The 22,035-nt window shown below is 42.9% G+C and overlaps 1 protein-coding gene across 3 annotated transcripts in view; it reads right to left on the bottom strand.

The window, feature by feature from the left end:
* Positions 1-205: 205 nt before the first annotated feature.
* Positions 206-22,035, bottom strand: part of AKAP11 (A-kinase anchoring protein 11) — a 64,839-nt gene continuing 43,009 nt past the window's right edge. For 2 of the 3 annotated variants that reach the window (XM_063125967.1, XM_063125969.1), the window contains 4 exons: positions 12,705-12,788; positions 12,009-12,055; positions 9,081-9,241; positions 206-3,386 (listed from right to left, as the gene is read on the bottom strand). In XM_063125967.1, the coding sequence (XP_062982037.1) occupies positions 3,237-3,386; positions 9,081-9,241; positions 12,009-12,055; positions 12,705-12,788 (442 nt within the window). In that variant the 3' untranslated portion in view covers positions 206-3,236. The remainder of the gene's footprint in view (positions 3,387-9,080; positions 9,242-12,008; positions 12,056-12,704; positions 12,789-22,035) is intronic. The other variant, XM_063125968.1, reaches the window with a different exon arrangement.

Genomic DNA, 22,035 nt, shown 5'->3' on the forward strand with positions numbered 1-22,035 from the left:
GGGCCAATAATAATAAGAATTAATTTAGCTGAAGCGTTAATTTAGTTGATTTGCATCTGTAGTGACTTCTTAATAAACATGTCCAAAATTACAAGAGCCCACATTTAAGAAGTTTCTTTTGATCTGCTTTTGTTTGAAAGAGATAAAAGCAAAAGATAAATCAACAATTTACATGAAAAATACATAGAAATCATTACGCAGCAAATAATTTTGTTTATATACAATTTATTTTAAGATACTGCTAAAACAAAGACAAGTTTAGTGCAACCTGAAATTCACATCTTGTAACTAGCTGTATCTAAAAACAACAAAATGTCACCATTGCACAGTGAAAGACCTTCACGTCAGCCTCATTTACTACAGGTATATCTAAACAATTATAATTATTCAAACTGCTTTTATGTTTGTAACTGTCACACTAAGGGCCACTCTGACTGTTACGCAGTTCCTGAACAGGGTTAGGAAGAAGCATGAAAACTGTGCGTAGTTTACACACATCACTCACACATGTATTTTGCTGTGTCTATATATACTGGGAATGCAAGTATGACACCATGTTCTTCGCTTGCCATATAGGAAAAGCATAACAAAGCAATCCAACAGCGCTAACCAAAGTGCGGTGCAGTTGCAAAGCTTAAACCATTTACTTCTGGATTTGCTGTTCAGACTTGAATAGGACCAGAGCCTTGACCTTCCCTTGAATCCCAGCACGGGCGCTTAGAGGTGGTTTAGACCTGAAGGTGTAGACCCTTCCCAGCACACCAAACTCTGAGAAGAATCCCGGAGAGCAAAGGCTGAACGTTTCTTTGCCCAAGCTGCCCTTCATAGGGGCCCATGCTCCAGAAGCTCCTTAATCCCCACTTCTGGGCAGCTGGGCTCATAGAGACACATGTCTATTCAACAGCTTGGAGGTAAGTGGGCCACTTAAGTGTACCAGGGCTCAGAGTCTGACAAGGAAACCAACAAGTTTTTTTTATTATTCTTTCCCTAGCTGTTCACAGTAAGTGCTTCTAGCTTTATCCTTCCCAAACAGGACTTCTGTGCCTTCAACCTGCATTCCAGGCAGCAATTCAACAGGCAAAGAAGTCAATCCTACATCTCTATGCCATGGAAAGCCACACCTGGTGAATTTCTACTTTCCTCAGGATCCCTGTCATACTAAGGATGTGGGAAAGAAACCGTTAGGCTTCATCTAACAATGCAATGTTACCTGGGGGAGGGGGAGTGCAAGAACTAATGCCCCAGCCACCTTCATATGTAACTATTTACCATGTACCAAGTAACCACAGTCCCCGTGATGGGACCTGATTGCACAGTACACAGCTAGGTGCTTAAAGAATAAAGACAATTTGTTTGTACTTCAAATAAAGGCCTTAGGGTTTAGTAGTGTACACCACTACTCATGATTTATCTTTATCAGCGGCCAGCTGGTACTATAAATCTAAACAGATTTACTTGGAAGTAACTTCCACAGACTTAATCCCAAGGAAGTTCCTTTCAAATAGATTAGCTCAAGATTAAGTCAGGCTGTGTATTACCTTAACTCTGCATAACTAACCGAATCAACTGCATTTCCAACTAATCAAAAAAAGTGTAGGATTAAATAATATCCAAAACTTACAACAGAAAAACAACTGTCTTCAATACAGCTCCAGCTATAACAGGCATGTACAAAGGTGGCTCAAAACTAAAGTGAATTCAGTGATCAAAAACTACACCCTGCAACCCAAAACAATATTTAAAGTAGAGATATTCAATGACAAACCGAGAGTGCACTTGTACTTCAAATGCTGTAAGCTGAATTAAGCTGAAGTCCTAGGGGAGACCTGAGCATTTTGCTTCCAGACTGGCATCAGCACTTCTATCTCTACTGTGAGCAAACAAACTAAAGTGTCTTCTGTGTGCTGCAGGGCTGCCCTTCAGCTGATAAGGACCAGACACAAGGTGGTGGCTGCCCCAGTAATCAAGCGCTGATATGGTCAGAGGGCCCAGCAGAGAGAGCTCTTCATTTCTGTTGTACACAGCTACAAACGTGTTCCGCTTTACTCGGACGGCAGTGTTGAGGAACCTGCATTTTTTGAAATGTATGATCCCACTCCCAAAATAAGTTCACTAAAATAGCTGTGAAATGCTAATGTGTCTCACATTGACAAAGTTTCTTAATTTCTGTGTTCTCAATCTACTTAAATACAAAGTTGTTTACAGAAAATGGCCCAAATAAAAACTTACTTTAAAAAGATGAAACGTTGGTCCTGGAACAGTATTTTGGAGATAAAAAAATCAGATATGATTCCTGACTCCACCTTATAAAGTGTCCAGCTGCTGGTGGTCTAATAATACTTGTACTACTGGCAAATTTCACTGGGGCCCATTAAAAATCAGCCCCGTTTGGGCATATTCAGTTCACATAGGAAGAGAACAAATGCATTTTATTTAAATACAGAGACCTGTTCTTGGAGAACTTTTGCTAAAGAATCCTAAATAAGACATCACAACACTGGAGCTCTTTAGAACATGCTTCTGGCATGCATGTCCACAGCTATAACCAATACGAGAAATTAATTTATAAGAAACACAACGTTCCACCAACCTCCAGTAGTGAAGAAAGAGCATTCACTGTTTCACAGGCCAGAGTGATTAGACTCTCTGTGGTGTACATCAATTGGGACCCTCTCTGCCCCTTAAAAGCAACAACACCCCAACCCCATTTGGTCCTATTCTGCTTTCATGTTCACCTTGAATTGCTTTAAGCTCCTTAGAAGCAGAAGAGAAAGGACAAACGATAGAGCTTTTGCACCCATCTTACTCTACTGAAAGTGCCAACGGCAAACTATCAGTGAACTCCGTGTTCGCTGAATACTTCCTTGTTACAAAAAAAAAAAAAAAAAAACTGGGAAAAGAGGGAGAAATGTGCTAGACTGAGGTGGTACAACGTTTGTCCTGGCTTGGTTAAAAACCTTCATTAACGCACATGATAGAAAAATTCATTCTTCTCACCGCTGCAATAGGCTGAACACAGCATACTGTAAGTTCAAGTGAACAGAATGAATGGAGTTACTGATTATGGAGATATGCATTGGATTAAAAAGCATATAGCGCATCACAAAGCTACATTTACTTTCACTCCAAAAGTTTCTCACTATGCAAACAACAGTACATTTGCTACTTGAAGGGTATGATACACATTTCCATCCTTCCAAAGGAGGCATGAGATAAAGGAAAGAGCACGTCGCTATTCAGACGTGTTCCTGAAGCCACCCAAAAAACGTTTTGCTTTCCAGAGCTCTCTCCCCATCAATAGCCTTCTCCATTACTTCACAGTACTTCAGCACGACTTGGAAGAGGTCTCCCACTTTCCAGCCTCTCTCTTGCAATTTCTTTGAAAGCTAGAATCAAAACAAAAGGACGGTTTAGAGTTAGAAGTAAAGTTGAAATGGGATAGCCTGCGGCAAAGCATTTATTTAAAACATAAGGTTACGTTACAATGCTAGTTCTTCAAGCATGAGAAAACCCTTCCCCTACAAGACCCCCACCGCCCCACTTTTGACATGGCATGCTGGCCTGCCTCCACTAATCACAGCCATGAGATCACTTTCCCTCCCTACAGCCCCATCCCCACAAAAGGCTTTGGCTTTAATTAAAGACAATCAGTGCAGCAATTACCTTTCTTTCGCTACATTCCCTCCCCCAGTCTCTGCAAGGAAGGGAGTATTTCTAGTCAAGCCATTAGCCTTTGTTGTTGTTGACTTATACTTAGGGTGGCTCAAGTAAACCTTAATCCTCTTTCCTTGGTGTGTTTTTTAAAAAAGACTAACAACCACAGTATCAGAATTACAAGCCAGAAAAGGTAAATATTTTACAGCTGCAAAAACAAGGCATACTCAAAGTCCAGATATTTTTCTTCCCTCTAGTTTCCTTAAAGATGCTCTTCAGAGTGACATTCCTAGCGGTTCTGTGGTTCATGGTTATGTGGGTAGCACACAACAGCAAAAAATAATAATCTGTATGTGAAAATTAATATATTTATCACCATCCCCAATAATTGGCATTCAACAGTTGCACAAATCAATACTAAAAGATATCTCTCTTATTCTCTGTCTCTGTCCCCATAAATACCTCCCCTCTCTCTCCCTATCCCATCCTTCCATGACAAAAAGTGTAGTTTTCTGCGTATGCAAACTCTATTCTCAGTGGAAACCACTGACTCCAGAGTTCTACGTTTAGGAAATGTAAAGATCCAGAAAACAGAAAATTAAAATTTCCAACTACAAACTAAGCTGATGTAGTTCAGTCATTTTCTCCTCAAAGGTTCTGAGGAAAGCATTTTCTTTGTCTAGCAGTTTGAATAAAAACAGATGTGTATGGTGGTGGATTATCTGCACAGAGACACTGGCAAATTGAAATTGGTACTACTGTGGAATTAATACTTTGGAATTATGTAAATTCTGGAGTTTTTTGGGTTTTTTTTAACCCAACAGATCACACTTAATGTGTTTATGTTGATGTTCTACACAGTACTTTTTGGGAATGAGCCATCTGAAGACTTGGCAAAAAAGATAAGGATTCTAACATGGGTAGGTTTCTAGGAGTGCTTCTGTCAAGTCGACTTCTGGCACCAAATCTCCATATGTGTAACTTAGGCCTAGTTCTCGAACACAGGAGACAAACAGTGAACCACTTCAGAATGAACGAAAGGAAAAAGTGCTTTCTGTGGGTCTAAGCAGCAGTACAAGGCTTCTGTTCCAGGCAGGCTGGAGTCCTGAATAGGAGCACTACTGTGAGAGCTTAGGGATACACTGCAGCAGCATTTTCTTTTGGGTCCCCATTATTCTCAACACTTAATCCGAGTGGTCCATGCATATCAGTTTGGAAACAAAACGGGCCACCAAGTGTTTGGACATATTCAGGGAGACTCTGCAGGTGTGCAGAAGTGGATTAGTTTTTAAGTTTTAAGCAAAACAATGTATAAAACAGTAAATCAAGGAGCTGCGAACTTACAAAATCTATGGAATGTCAGGTAAGAAAAAAGGAATGAAGACAGGGTGGTGCAAGGAGAGGAAGAGTGACTGTTAGAGCAGTGCGACGGTGGAATCAGCTACCTAGGGAGGTTGTGGGCTCTCCCACACTAGAGGCCTTCAAGAGGCAGCTGGACAACCATCTGTCAGGGATGCTTTAGGGTGGATTCCTGCATTGAGCAGGGGGTTGGACTCGATGGCCTTGTAGGCCCCTTCCAACTCTGCGATTCTATGATTCTATGAAGTTGGCCTGACTGACCCCCTAACACAGTGGTAGGCAACTTGTGTTTTGACCTACAAGTCCCATCAACCCTAGCTAGCATAGTCAAAGGGGAAGGATGATGGGAGTTATAGACCAAACACCTGGAGAGCCACAAGTTGCCCATCCCTGCCCTAAGAATTATGTTAATATGGAGATGAGGTTAGAGTTGATGGGATGTACATCAGAATGTTAAAATGTCCCCACCATTTCTCACTCCAGACCACCATCACCCTATAGCAGTGTAGGGCTCAATGTACTTGATTCCCTTTAGTGCTAATAAAGGGATATTTCAGAAAGTTGTGTGTGTGAGGGGTGGGGTGGAGCATCCCTTGTCCTCCTCCTAAACCAGAGGTGTAGAACCTCTTTCAGCCAGAGGGCCAAATCCCGTTTAGGGGAAGCTCCTGGAGACTACGTTCAAGTGGTGAATGAGTCTGAAGGCAAAAGGGAAGGGGCCAAAACTAGAAGCGCAAGCCCTGAACAAGGCCCCTGTTCCAGACTGGCTGGAGCCCTGAATAGGAGCGCTTGGGTTAGGGGCTGGGGATAGACTGAAACATTTCATTGCAGGTCTCATTACAATATTTATTATAATGCCGTCTGCCTCCGCAAGACGCTACTTGCAAGGTTGGACTCAAGAGGAACGGATCAAAGAGCACTTTTTTTTCCTCTGATGCTCGAGACAGAAGTAGTCACACACAGTACAAAGGGAAGGCTATGGATTCTTTTCCCTGCAGCACTCCTGTAGCTGCTAGTACTCATTGATAAAATAATGAAATACAGCTCTCTAAATCTGGTGAATTTCTAGTGCAGCTCTTAGTGCCCTCATCTGATATTTTTGCTGCCCAATTTGCAATTGATTCGCTATTGGCATTACAGATTAATGAAACAGTTTTATTAAATATGCCATACAAGAAGAGGTTTTCCAGGGTTAATATAAAGCACCACTTTAGGCATAATATGCACATTTTATAGCAGGGTACATTAACTGATTTGTACAATGATGACTGGTAATACTTAGGCATATTCCGCTAGTTCAAATATTGCTTGAACAAGCTTCCCTTTTCAGGATCTTCACTCAAGCCTATTGTCATTAATATGTTACCCTAATCACATGTTTCATTTATCCAGCAAGACTATAAATGTTAAAGGTACCAACATCCTGAAGCGTCTTCAGAAGAAACTGAGATGGCAATGGGATGACGATTTTTTATCAGGAGTAGTTTTAATATTTTCCATTATATTTTACAATAAACAAAGTCAAACTAAACTATCTGAAAACCTGCAATTCTGAAAAGCAATGACTGGTTGGTATGGGAGCAAGCCTGCACAAGCCTTACTCTTGCACCCTTCCCACTTCACACAGGAGATGGAAACTTGTTCTTTTGCTTTTGATCTAAGCAGAGCTCCCATTATGTCCACACTTGGGGAACTGGTGTTTGTTTTACACAATTAGAACAAACCATGTTTCCCTGAGCTCAGATATAACAGGGAAAGACAGGTTGTTACCTGTAAATAGAGTTCTTTGAATAGTCATCTGTGCAGTCCTACATAAGGGGGTTTATGTGTCTGTGCTTGATCTCACGATCTACGACTCTGGGTGGAGTTGAACCCATATGAAGGACTGCCCAGAGACTATGGGCCTTGCTAGACCTACCTTTAAATCCAGGTGTATGGACGGGCCAGCCCGCGCTAGAAGTAGTGTGGGCTGTCGCTCCTGTCTACACGTAACACGCTCCTGTCTACACGTAAAGGAAAGCTCCGTCGCATCGGCCATTTTTTTTTGTTTAAAGGGGCCATGTGCGCGCGCACCAACGAGAAAGGTAGGGTTTTTTTTTTAAAAAAAACTGCCCCCGATTCCCCCCCCCATGTCTGATGCCCACCCCACCCGCCCGCCATGTCCGATTCCCCTCCCCCATCGCCCCTGGGCTGCGATTCCCCTCAATGTCCCCTGGGTCATGATTCCCCCCCCCCGATGTACCCTGGGCCGCGATTCCCCCCGATGTCCCCATGGCCTCCGTTTCCCGCCCCCCATGTCCCCACTGTAGCCCTGATGGCCGCTTTTCCCGGCTACTCGAGAGTAAATGCGCTAGCTGGGAAAAGCGGCAGACCTGGCTACACACCTGTGGTCTCGGGCTCAGAAAAACCAGAAAAACTGGGCCAGAAGCGGTGCTGGTTACCCCGAGCCCAGGGAGGTTCACCCCTGCCTGAGCCCGGGATACCCTGTGCGTCATCTGGAAGCACAGGGGTGAGCCCCGGGCTCGCACAGGGCTAAAGCCTCGTCTAGCAAGGCCCTATGAAGTACTGTTATTAGTTCAAAAGTGAACGAAGAAGCTTTCACTCTCCTCTTCTTGCATGTGGAAAGGGAGAAAAAGCACGTGACCCTGAGGATGTACAGAAGTATCGGGGTCATTTGACTTTTTGTTGTTTGTTATTTCTATTATTTCATATAGAATTCAGTCTAGTCTATTTTCATTCAAATAAGTAAGAAGGAGCAAGAGCAGGGAAGGAGGAGGGGAAAAGCATGCTTCCATGCATATAGAATAGTGCCTAACCAAAACAAGCCAAAGGTACTGCAGTCTATTTGGTTATATGGTTCATAGCTAGAGAGGTAAAATTTCCAGAAATTTTTAAACTATGGAAAAACCCGTTTCCCCCCTCCCCCCCAGAAAAAAAATGGAAATTTTCAGAAAAAATGAAATAATGCAATATTAGCACTTTTTTACAGATTGAAAGTCACTTTGTTACTTTAGGAACATAAAATATAATTAAGTTCAACTTGGTTTGGCATAAAATTATTACATTTGGTATATTAAAAGTACAGTGTATTCAAACAATTATTACAAATTGAATTTACTTTTTTATTTTTATTTTTGTAACAAATGGAGCCACAAGCTCCTGAACTGTTAGGAACACCTGAACTGTAAGGAACCTCTTTGGTTTTGCCAGTTTATGAGGAGCAGGCAAAAAACAATTTAGAATAACAACAACAGAGGAAACCATCAACTTTAGTAACAAAAAAAATTATTTATGTCTCCGCAAGTCCTCCATAGTGTCAAGCAGACATAAAGCACCCGTTCTCATAAAAAGAACTGAGAAAAAGGGAGGACCAAGATTCAATCAATATGCATGAAATTTAATCAGACTCATTTTCTGTGTTATAGCCATCACTATCAGTTTCAGTCTATGCTTTAGTGGCAGTGCTCCCTAGAGGCAGAAATGCATCCTGCTAATGCATTTGAGAGTTGTAGTATCAATTTGCAACCTAGGACTTGCTTTTCCTTGGTGCACAGAAATTGCAATAATCTGATACTGTATATAGTTTTTTAGAAATCATTTGGAGAAGTAAACATTTAAATACCTTGTCTTAAACATATTATTCATCATGCTAAAATAAAACATCCCATAATCCATTTTTCTTCATTTTTTTTCAATTTTTCGGAAAAAAAAAACAAAAAAGCTTTGGAAAAAATGGGATTTTACCCAATTTTCCTGGGTTTTTTCTGGCCCTTTACATCTCTAACTTTCAAGAATTTTGGGAACCGCCCAGAGAGCTCCAGCTATTGGCGGTATAGAAATTTAATAAATAAATAAATAAATAAATAAATAGATAAATAAGAATTTCAGGGACAATGTTATCAAGCAAAGCTACTAATTTGTGAGTTACCCACAGCTCTGTCTCTAATTCTACCCAGGTTGCTCTGGAGACAGTTCTGAATGAAGTGTTGATGGGAGTTACCTGATTACTCTATCCATGATTAGAATTATAAAAATATGATTTGTATAGCGCCAGCACTTTTGTTACTCACAAGAAGAAATTCCTTTGGAGCACCATCATGAAAATGAAGTTCAGCCACCTCTGCTTCTGAAGCCGTCAACCACTGCAGTGTCGTTCTCAGCTGGGAATCCACCATGCATGGTCCTATGTCGACATTTACGATTACCAATGCCTTTCCTGTACTTGCCAACCCTATTATAAGCAAAACATAATTATAATGAAGGATCCATTATTTAGCCATATTATTTTAAGGCATGTTTTATGGACTGTTCCTCGCTGCTCAGAAGCTCCTGAATTATGAGACTTCCAAGATTCCTACGCCCTCCTGGGCTGAAGCCGGCAGGGTGGGAGGCGTGCCAGTAGTGATATTTGCCTTCCCTTCATCGGAGATGCTATATTTTCACTAGCCTGTTTTTTCAACCCGTCTTACAAGGGCACTTTGGAGAGGGAAGGAAGCAAGCTGGAGGTGGTTCAGGGTAAATCTATATCCTTGCCACTCTTGTCCCCTCCCCTCCCTGGCCACTAGAATGCGCCCATTCCCCACTACAATGCCTCCAACTTTCTGACCTCAGAGAGGCAGCCGGTGCAGTTCTCTTCATACTCTCCCTCACAGTGAGGGAGCCGTGCCAGATCTCTGACTCCCCCTCTCAAGGTCGGAGCGCTGCCTCCAACCTCAGGAGGGTTTTTCCCCAAGTCATCCTATGGTCCTTAGGACACCTGTCCAGGGACCACAGGAGTGCTCTCTCCATCAATTAATTATATAGGTCATTCGCTAGCAATGAATTCTGGTTCATAAATGATCTGGAGTTGGGGCTGAGCAGAGGTAGCCAAGTTTGCTGAATGCACCAAATTATACCCTTTGGTATAAACAAAAAGGGATTGTAAAGCTCCAAAAGAATGTCTCCAAACTGGGGGAACGTGCAGCAAAATGGCAAATGCAGTTCAATGTAGCTATAAAGTGAAGCACATTGAGTAAAAAATGCTAACTTCACATATTCACTGAATTGGTGCCAACTTACCAGTAAAAAGGTAATGGACTCATGATAGATAACTCAATGAAGATGACAAGTCAGTATGGGGCAGCTGCGAAATAGGTGAATCCATACTAGGAATTGTTATGTATCAAAAATAAAAGTGTCAGTGTTATAATGATCTTATACAAATTTATGGTGAGGCCACACTTCAGCAACTGTGTATAGTTCTTTGAGGCAGAAAAGTGCAGAAACCAAAATGGTGCACCATTATAAAATTATGCATGGTGTGGAAAAAGTGGACTGAGGGAAGTTCTCCTCCGTTTCTCATAGTACTAGAATGTAGATTCATCCAATGAAATTGACTGGCAGGAGATTCGGGACAAATAAAAAGAAGCATATTATTCTTTTGTGGAATTTGGTGCCAAAAGATACCCTCTAGTTTAGATGCCCTCAAAAAGATTAGCTGCATTTATGGTTGGGTCTATCAAAGGCTACTAGTCATGACAGCTCTATGCAACCTCCTGGTTCAGAGGCAATATGCCAATGAATACCATTTGTGGGGGATGGGAGAGGGCTAAGTTTAGAAACGAGTATATCCCATTCTTCCACTGAATTCACAATACTCAGGGCAGCACGCAACAATTAAAACCAATACAACACAGCAAAATCAGCAATACATGTACAAGGAATTGACAGTGATTCTCTTTATTCAATGCATCAAGATGTAACAATCTGAGACTATTGGGCGGTATAAAAATGCAATAAATACACAGAGCAGACCCTCTCCTGCATGCTGACTGGGATAACTTGGCCGCTGCTGGGATACATGCTTCCTTAACCAATCTTAGGGAGGAGGCAGCTGGGATGGAAGAATCACCAAGGCTAGAAGCCCTAATCCCCCACATTTGAGGGAGAAAAGCTACTTTGTACATGCTCAGAGCAACCTCTATCACACATGCCAGGCCTGAGTCCTAACACTAATTTAATTGTTGTAAACTGCCCAGAGAGCTTCAGCTGTGGGGCGGTATATAAATGTAATAAAATAAAAATAAAAATAAAATAAAACAAGGATGTTGCAAAGAAGCACTTGGCATTGCACGAGATAGCAAAGCTAATCATCCTTTGACTGCTTCAAAAATCAGTGCAAGGTGCAGCCATTGGCCTTTGGATCACACATAGGAATTAGCGTGGCGCAATTAGGGTTATGTCAATACACTGGGACTATCCTTTTGTAGGATGAATGCAGAGTGGAAAGGAAGGGGAAAGTATAGAAGATTATCCAATCTGTTCCTTCCCGCTCGCTAAAATGAATCCCCACAAAGAACTTTCTGATGTTCAATGTATGCAAAATGGTCCACTACGTGAACTAAACATTTTCCTACCAAATGGAAGGTTAGATGATTCAGAATGTTTTGTGTTGAACTGGTATCTACCAATGTAGCCAGGGACTGCTACTTTAGGGAAGAAAGAGGCTGCCAATGGCCATAAGGTGGAGCTAGGTCTTTCATGCCCAGACTTTGCTTAGGAAATATCAATCAAAATAGCTTCCACGCAGGCCTTTCAGAAGTCAGCAATTTCCACAGATTGTGTTTTATAACAGACTAGCAAAAAAGCCCGTCATACGACAGGTGTAGAGGAGCAGTCTGGTGAGGAGGTTAGTGGGTTTTGGCCCCTCTGCTAGGCCGGAAGCTCCTGGCAGTTATCTTTCTTGGAACTTGGAACTTCCATAGAAGGCCGCAGGTCCGAGAAACGTCCCTGGATGGCGCCAGAGGGCAAAAACTATTTCTTGGAACTTCCATAGAAGGCCACAGTTCCGAGGGACGTCCCTAGATGGCGCCAGAGGGCAAAAACTATAACTGGCTTGGAGGAGCAGTCTGGGCTTTTATATATATAGATTAGAATGCACATTACATAATATGTAGAGATCATTTTTAAATGGCCTAGGAGTGCTTTTCTGACACAAATCCTAGAAAAGCTTACTTTACCTTCAGTGGTATCCTTAACGTCTTCATTTTTATCTTCTGCTCCATCACTGCAAAAAAAGAAAAAGAAAAGGACAGAATTACTGCAATGTGTGGTAATATTGTGTTCTACTCCACCGAGACAGGGATGGACATTCAAGGAAAAAATAGTATGAATTGACAAAAGCATCAAGGAATGACTGTGAAAAGAAAGCATTGCTTCTCACACCATTTCCTGTTACAGGGCTTGCAAATTTCCCAAGTTAACACAATTAAGTAAACTGACCCTTTTATTTTAAAATACGGAGAGGTTTTAAGAAGGAAAAATACTATTTCAATCTTATTTTGAACTGAATTATATGAAAGTCTCGTTTTGATAGCAGAAAAAGGAGAAATGTTGAAACAAAAGAAAACCAGAAATCTTGTAGGAAGCAAGCTCTTATTTTTATGAAGAAATAATTGGAGGCATCTGGAATAGCAAGCAGGACATGCATAACAGTATTTTGTTTTGTTTTTCATTTTGACAGGACATTCACACTGTAGCACAGTCAAATGGACCCATTCGGTATGAATTTGTTAAGGAAAACCATGATTAGGTGAAAAGCAAGTGGATAATGAATCAGATTGCATATATGCCAGTTCCTTTTGTCTGGAAAAAGAATGACTTCATGCATTAAAATATGAGGAACCAGCCTGTTCCAATGTCTTGGCTTGACCAACCTGTCTGATGTTGGAAAGGATAAATTCTCCTCATACATATCTCCTTCTAAACCAAGACTGCTCCAGCTACTGCTGTTACCATTACTGCCAGGAGAAGAAGAGAACAGAGCTGAACTAGAAAAAAAAAAGTTAGCTCAAACCAGAACTTTCATTTTCCTTGATGCTGTCCGCCTGGATTCCAGAGCTGTGTCACCATTTTTAAAAAATGGGTACAAGAATGAAATGCAGGAACAGGGCAGCTATCAGTACTGTTCTGAAGAATAAAGGCCAGTTCACACGGCACTTTGCCAAACACAGTGGCTCTGCTATGAGTGGACTGCAGAATGCAGACACAGGGCACTGCCACCTAGGAGATCCCAAAAGAACTGGCAGGTGAGACAGCACAGGTAAGAAACGTATCAGAGCTGACTCTTATCGCCACACATTCCTTTTTCCTTTAAACATTTAGTTGGGCAGGTGTGCCACACAGTAAAGCGTCTTCTACTGCAGCTCCAGCCCACAACTACCATCTTCATTTCCTCAGAGTGCTTCTAGGCCAGCCTTCCTCAACCTGGGGCGCTCCAGATGTGTTGGACTGCAACTCCCAGAATGCCCCAGCTGGCTGGGGCATTCTGAGAGTTGTAGTCCAACACATCTGGAGCGCCCCAGGTTGAGGAAGGCTGTTCTAGGCCCTACTCAGAGAGACCCTTTTAAATGGACATCCCAAGGCTTGAACTTAAGACCTTTTGCATACAAAGCATGTGCTCTACCTCCAAGTTATGGCACCCTTGTGCATCATAGTTACGACATCCTTGTGCATAATATTCTATTGCAGTCTTGAGAATCATATTCTATTGCACCAATGATCTAAAGATACGTTTATAAAGATCAATCACAATATCAATACTTTCCTTCTTCAAAATCTGCTTAAGAGAACAGTTCTGTTTTCCCCCCCAACAAAACTTCAAACCATAGATTTTGTTAAAAAGTACCTAGCAGTGATATAACAACAGTAGTTAGGCGGTATTTCGAATTGGAAATAAGATTCTTGTTCAAAATTAAGTTCAAAACATCAGAATTACAGGTGGCTTTTACAATATTCAAAGGAAAAAAGGTGGAATTCTAAAGTACTTTTAAGATCCATCTCCTTTTGATAGAGATGTATTTCACACTCTGAATGAATTCATAACTAAACCAATATTATTCATTATGTAGATGAAGAGTGAAATGGAGATGAGAATTTTGCATTGGAAAAAGGGTCACACTGCTACCTATAGGTAATTTAAGAAGGAAAAATGCTGCTGTTCTCTGGTCTGACAAAGCACTTTTAATACATAAACATGGTGTCAATTTAGCAAAATAAATGTATAAACAGATTCTAAACTAAAGTTATGCACTAGTATAAAGAAGGTAGTTGTGTCAGTCTGTCTTACATTTGTAACCAGTGAATTAAGTCCATACAAGGTGTAAGTGTGTGTGCACAAATGCAGACAAGTAGCCTGGATTCAAAGAGTGGTACAATTCGTTCAATGTGCCCGAGGCAGCTTCTGACGTGTGTTTTTGGACAGCAGCCCTCTCCCCTGCATTTTGTTACATGCAATGAGTTGTGGGCATCTGTCTTTCAAAGGAAAATAGTTAAGAATTCCACTGGGCATGCCCAAAGCCTTGGGTAAGCCGAACATAGTTCTTTCAATGCCAATCTATGACCTAGTTTGCACGATCGCTGCAGTCTACCATTTCTTAAGCCACAATGAGCCTTGATGAGCCAGAGTGCATATTAAAGCCCCGACTGCGGCTTTTATAAGATTATTGGAGGGTTATTTTCCCCCATGCTGCCCCAGGTTTGGACAACATAGCAAACCATGGCAACCCTTCAGCAGGTGTGGAATATTCAAAATGGCAGCTAACATGCGCTACAACACACCATGACTTAAATAAGCCCATGCTGGGCTGCAGTGATTGTGCGAACTGGCCCAATGTCTTCATAGACTGTGACACAATGACCAGGTTTGCATGATCGAAGAGAGGGAAATAAACCACCCTAGTTTATTTCTCCCGCTGCAGGTACTGGTTGTGTGCGTGGGGATTTGCATAATTACCCTCACTGGTATGGCGTGCTATGTTGTGCGAACCTGTCGAGGATGAATTGTTGCTATGGTTAACAAGCCTCCCAGTACCCATGGGCTCTTTTAGGATTCTGGGCTGGCTTGTTAACCACAGCAACAAGCCACCCTCACCAGGTTCATACAACATAGCAAGTTGTGCCAGTGAGGCTAACTGTTCTAATCCTCCCCAAAGTACGTGACATGTTCAAGCGGGAGAGGAAATAAGCCATGGTGGGTTATTTCCCCCTCCATGACCATGCGAACCAGCCCAATGACAATTCTCTGTATACAAAACTAGGCTACAGCAACAAAATTGCCAAACAATATATAAAACATATAGATCAACAATAATCAAGGAAAACAATAAACATGGAAACGACAGTTAACGTAACAAGCCCCAACATCTGAATGGAGTGATGGAGGGTCAGATAGTGGACTGGGTGGTAGAATGTATGTATAGTTTGAAGACAATGCTGAAGCTCAGGTCTTGATCTGGTCAATGCCTACATTGGAGACTGCTTGAGAGTCCATATATATGCCTCTTGAGTTCTATCATGAAAAACAGTTTTAATATAAATATAATAACTAAATAGTGGCATGCATTCATTTAAAAGCAAATGAAAAATGAAACGAATGAGCCTGAAACAAATGAGCATTGGAATAAATGGGGGGAAAATCATTAATTTGTCTTTGTTTTTAAGCTGCTTTGCATTAGAGGCGTTGTTCTGCATTGAAGAAATAGGCTAGAACTAGGTACTTGTTCAAAAAAAGGTGACAGAAAGAGGGAAATAAAAACAGCAATAAAATTGTCACAGTGGAAAAATGTTTAGTTCAGACTGCAGTTAGGTGGTGTTTGTACAGCACATAAATTGCCTATAAAATGGGAGCCATCTATCTTATCTTTCTGAATGTTGGAAAATCTGATGCTCTGGGAGGATAGTGAAATGTCTGCAAATTTCATGCCATTTGGATAGAAAACACCAAAGGTATAGGCAACAGAAAACTAGCTGAGTCTCCCACTGAAATAAATGGAAAAACTGAACAAATATAATCTAAAAGCAAAATGAATGAAACTTTATTAAATTAAAATAAATATGAATGTGAAATGAGTATGTTTCCTTGCTAGAGATGTGAAGGCCCAGGAAAAAAAGGGGGAAATATGGGGGGGGGGGAGTTTCCTCCCCATTTATTTTCTTGAGGACGTTTTTTTTTTCCCTGAAAAATTGACAGCTTTGAATTATAAAATATATATTTTTAGAATTTAAGACAAAGTATTTATATATTGTTATACAACTTTACTCCCCACAAAATGAGTTCTAAAAATTATGTAATAAGAATACTTTTACTGAAAGACTAGAGATTTAAAATGTCTGGAAATAATGAAGCGCTGGGAGGAAATGGTTTTTAATACTCTTTGTAAGATTCCCAGCATAGTTATTTCTCCATTCCTTATTAAAATTATTGATCTAAAGTATATTTTACTGATGGACATTTATGCTCAGTTTCCCAACATGCAACCATTGTGCATTCTTGACAATAAATGTGCGTTCTTGACAGTTGGGGTTTTGTTCTATAGAGTCCTGTGTTTCTAATGCTGAAGCAGGCATTTAATGTAGTTCTAATCTATTCAGACGATAACTACAAATTTACTGAGTTTACTCAGTAAGTTTTAAAACATAATTTTATGAGCAAACGAAGTTATACATAAAATAACTTGAGGAAAGACAGGTTGCTTACCTGCAACTGTAGTTCTTCGAGTGGTCATCTGTGCAGTCACACATATGGGCTCTGCGCCTGCGCAGGGCCAGCTTCGGAAACTTCTCTAGCTGAAAGTCTTTTAGGCGGGGACCCCTCCCCCACCGTCCACTGAGCATGCTCAGGGGTTCCCGCCTAATCCCCTCAGTTCCTGAAACCGCCTAAACAGTCTCACTGAGGAGAACCACCAGGTGATCAAGAATTAATGAACCATAGTGGGGACGGTGGGAGGGTTGTGTGACTGCACAGATGACCACTCGAAGAACTACAGTTACAGGTAAGCAACCTGTCTTTCTTCTTCGTGGTCTCTGTGCATCACACATATGGGCGAATAACAAGCTGACTACCCGGAGGTGGGTGGTGTCAGTTGGTGGATAAGTAGTCATAGAATTGCCGATAAGACGGCATGCCCAAAAGCGCAGTCTCTACGCGATCTGACGTCCAGACGGTAATGGCTGGCAAAAGTCAGTGGAGTCGACCAGGTAGCCGCTTTACAGATGTAGAGCGATCCCCTTTTCAAAGGCTGTAGAGGTGGCCACTCCTCTCGTGGAGTGGGAACGCACCTTACCCTCCAACGGGAGGCCAGCGAGTTCATAGGCTAGCTTAATGGTCTGAACCACCCAAGCAGATATTCTCTGCGGAGATGCCTGTAGTCCCTTTTGCTTGCCCCCATAACAAACAAAAAGTCTTTGGGATCTCCGGAGGGTGGCAGTTCTGGACTGGTAGAAGGCAAGAGCCCGTCTTACGTCCAGGGTATGTAAAGCAGACTCAATAGGGGACGTCGGAGAAGGAAAAATGTTGGTAGCGTGATGTCCTGCCCAAGATGGAAGGAAGACACAACCTTGGGCAGAAAGGCTGGGTCCGGTCTAAGGACCACCTTGTCAGCATGGAACACCGTGTAACGTGGATCAATGCGGAGTGCTGCTAGTTCGGAGGCACGCCTAGCAGATGTGACTGCCACAAGGAATGCCACCTTGAAAGTTAGTAATCGCAAATCTGTCCTTGCTAAAGGCTCAAAGGGCTTGGCAGATAGTGCCTTGAGCACCACGGAAAGGCTCCATTGAGGAACGAAAGAGCGAACTGGTGGGATTGTGTTCTTCATGCCCTTCATGAACCGTTTTGTCAAAGGATGTGTGAAGACCGAGCAGCCCTGAATCCACTGGTGTGAAGCAGAGATAGCTGCTAAATAAACTCTTATTGACGAAAACTTGAGTCCTTTTTTGAATAGAGAAAAAAGGAAAGAAAGCACTGTTGCTATCGGTGCTGAAGCTGGGTTTTCGCTTTTACTGAGAGCAAAAGCAGAAAAGACTGTCCATTCTTTTGCGTATGATTTCCGAGTAGCTGGTTTCCTGGCTGCTAGGATAATGCTCCATACATCAGTGGTTGGTTGTCTAGCGATGCCTTATCCTCCAAGCTGTTAGGTTTAGGGACTTGACATCCGGATGGAAGATGAGTCCCTTCCCCTTCGATATGAGATTGTGGCATTGAGGCAGTCTGATAAACTCCGCTGAGGACAGTTTGAGTAGCGGAGTGAACCACGGCTGCCTTGGCCACCAAGGTGCTACTAAGATGGCGTTGTCGCTGCGCAGCTTTACGATGACTCTTGAGAGGAGTGGCATGGGGGGAAACAGGTATAGAAGCTGTTCTGTCCACATCCTCTCGAAGGCGTCTCCCAGAGATGCTGCTCCGTGGCCTGCCCACGTGCAGTATTGGTTGCAGATGGCATTCTCTGGTGACGCGAATAAGTCTATTACAGGCTGTCCCCATGCCTGAAAGATCGTGTCCAACACAGAATCTTTCATCCGCCACTCGTGCGTGTGAGGTCGTCTGCCAGGATATTGTCCTGGCCTGCGATATGAATGGCAGACAAAGTCATGTCGTGGGCAATTGCCCAATGCCAAATGTCCAGAGTGAGGGAGATCAAGTCCATAGACCTCGTCCTGCCTTGTTTGTTTATATGCCAGACAGCAGCCATGTTGTCCGTATGTAGAGCTGGGTATCATCCGCATATTGATGACACCTCAGTCCACATCTCCGGATAACCTCCCCCAGCGGCTTCATGTATATGTTAAACAGCATAGGGGATAAGATAGAGCCCTGTGGAACCCCTTGGCTTAGGTGCCACGGCACAGAGCAATAATCCCCCAGCACCACCTTCTGGAATCGGCCATCCAAGTAGGAGCGGAACCACTGCAACGCAGTACCTCCAACTCCCAGCTCAGACAACCTATCCAGAAGGATACCATGGTCGATGGTATTGAAGGCCGCTGAGAGGTCTAGGAGAACCAACAGGGTAGGGTCGCACTCCCCCTGTCTCTCTACTACGATTCGAGCCATCGTAGTAATGGCTCGAATGAACTGAAGCCGGTGAATGATCCCGAGCGTATCCGTATGGTGTTGCGGCTCGGTACCGACGGCCATCGGTATCGGGGGGGTGGCACATCTCGGTACCGATGTGTGTCGGTATCGAAGTCTCGGTATCGATGCATGTCGGTATCGAAGTCTCGGTATCGATGCGTGTCGGTATCGATCGTTGGCTCTTGTCGGTACCGATGTCCATCGGTATCCCGAGACAGTTGTTGGCTCTGGCAGTATCGAGGGGAGGCAGAAACCTCTTCGCCAGCGTCGGGTCTTGTGAGGAGCCCCTGATCTCTCCTTCAGAGATCGATGCTCTTGCACTTGTCTCCTCGGTCGGTATCGTAACAATATTGAACGAAGGAGGGACTGAGGAAGCCAGTATTTGCTCCGTACAGGTCGGCGTTAACACCGGCGGTGAAGACAGAGTTGTGCGTCTCGGTATCGAGAAGGCTCTCGGTACCGATAGTGTTGGTATCGGGCTTGCTGGTATTGGAGGCGTTGTTTGTAATGACAGCCTCGATATCGGGCTCTTCGGTGCCGTGGGACGCTTCGGTATCGAAGGCGTCGGTACCGGGATCTTCGGTATCGAAGGGTTTGACTTTGCCGATTTTTTCTTCCCCCCCTTCGATTTAAGTTTGCTCTTTTTCTTTTGGGGTTCTTCAGACCCAACATGCTCTCTCGCTCTCTTAGATATTTTCCTGGCCGCTTTTAAGGAAGCGGATAGAGAGGAGGAAGGGGGGTGAACCGGTAAGGCATCACTCCGCGAAGGAGGAGGTTGGGGCATCGACTCCATGGTATTGGGAGATTTGAAGCGTCGAGACGTACTTGGTTTCTCCACTGCCTCCAATGCCTTTTCCCACAGTAACGCCCGAAGGCGATCTGATCGGTTCTTCCTGGTTTGCCTGGAGAATTTTAGGCAAAAACAACAGGATTCGACGACATGCGTCTCCCCCAAGCACAGCAAACACCGGGAATGTCCGTCCGTTTGAGAGATTTTCTGCCCGCAGGAGGAACACTTTTTGAATAGGCCTTGTTGTGCCATAGGCACCAAGGCTGAGAAAAACGAACAACGAATATATAATTATTTTATTTTATTTTTATATAGAGAAAGATAGAAAACTGGAGAAGTAAGAGAAGAGTGAAGAATAGAATATTTTCAGCTGAGGTAACAATACCAATAGAGAAGTCTCCAAAACGCTGTTGACTCTACAGGCGGTTGAAGAGAACTGAGGGGATTAGGCGGGAACCCCTGAGCATGCTCAGTGGACGGTGGGGGAGGGGTTCCCGCCTAAAACGTTTTCAGCTATAGAAGTTTCCGAACCGCAGAGCCCATATGTGTGATGCACAGAGACCACGAAGAAGAACAGAAAAGTTGCATTATGTTCCTATAGCAGCCCTACCCAACATGGTGTCCTCTGGATGTGTTGGACTACAGTGCCCACATTCCTGACTATTGGCCATGCTGCCTGAGGATGATGAGAGCTGAAGTCCAAAATATCTGGAGAGCACCAGGTTGGGGAAGGCTGTATTAAAGCAACAAAGTGACTTTACATCTGTGAAGCACGCTAAAAGAAAAGGTATTGCTTATTTTTCAATTTCCCCCCAAATTTCCCCTTTTCCCCAACCCCTGCAACCCCAGCCCCAGAAGCAAAGCCTGTTTTTCTTGTTTTTCTTTTTTAACTATGTAAACTTGTACATCTCTATTCCTTGCACACCCCTATTTATCTACAACAGCCTTCCCTAACCTAGAATCCTCAGATGTTTTAGACCACATCTCTCACTAGTCCCAGCCAGTATGGTCAATGGTCAGAGATGATGGAAACTGTAGACCAAAACATCTGGAAAAAACCATTTTAGGGAAGGGTGATCCAGGGTCTCCTTAGCATCTGTCCCCAGCCAATGAAAATATTACTATAGGAACTCAGATTACAAGGGGTGCTTGGGAATAATTAATGAGAAAACATTATCCCAAGGCTGTCATAAATATATTGGCATATTGCAAAGCTATGTAAATACCTATTGCAGTCCTGAAATTTCCCAAAATTTGAAGTAATTGTGGGTAAAATCAAAGTCTGAAAGCTTTGTAGAGAAATGTAATAATGGATCACAAATTCCTAATAACTTGTAGATTATCTTTGCGCAGGACATTATGTGTATAATGTTTCTGCATTCTTTGGTTGCCAAGAAACTTTACTGGAGTGCATTTTATGAAATTTAGGGCGCGATCCTATCCAGATAGTCAACAGCCTCTGAAATCGTAGGTTGCCGACTATACTATGCAAGGTGGCTGGAGTGCAGAGGGGATCTTTTTCTCCGTGCTCTGTCTGCCTTCCATTTTTACCTGGAAGAGCAATTTCAGGGAGGGAAGGGACCTGGAGACCCAATAGGAAGTTGCGTAAATTGGCTTCTGCACTCTCCTCCCCGCCCTGCCCCTGGGACCACCCCCTTTTCACCCTTTCAGCACTCTGTTTCCAAACGCAGAGACATAGCCAACTCAGTGAGAACCATGCCAACAATAAAGCAGCGGGTGAGCAGGCAGAGAGAGCGATTTCTGGGCTCCAAGGTCAGAGCTCTGGTTCCAAGGTCAGAGCCTTGATTCCAAGGATGCAGCCCTGATTCCGACCTTGGTTCACAGAAACCAAAGAATCCTATGGTCCTCTAGACAGCGTCTAAGGTTGCTCCCTAAGAAAGTTTGTGATATTGTGTGGATAGCCTGGGAGAGTTGGATTACATGGACTTTGAAGACAGAGTCTTCCTAACTAGACATAGCCCACCATAATTAGACCATCCTATTCTCCACACTGGAGTCAACAAGAAATTTCTAATGATTGTATATTCTGTATCAAGTTTGTATTTATTTGTTCCTGCATGTGCACATATACCCTATTTCTTCGATTCTAAGACGCACTTTTCCCCCCATATAAACATCTCTAAAAATGGGGTGCGTCTTAGAATCGCGGGTGTGTCTTAGGGTTTTTTTCTGTTGGTGGTACTGAAATTAGTGTGCGTCTTACAATCGATGGCGTCTTACAATTGAAGAAATACGGTATATCTTTGTTAAGTAAAAAAAATCACATATTTACAATGTTTTAACTGTGAGTGAAGCATTCCCCATAAAAGTAACAAAAGTATTC

This window comes from Elgaria multicarinata, chromosome 5, assembly GCF_023053635.1.
Source record: "Elgaria multicarinata webbii isolate HBS135686 ecotype San Diego chromosome 5, rElgMul1.1.pri, whole genome shotgun sequence".
Classification (NCBI taxonomy): domain Eukaryota; kingdom Metazoa; phylum Chordata; class Lepidosauria; order Squamata; family Anguidae; genus Elgaria; species Elgaria multicarinata.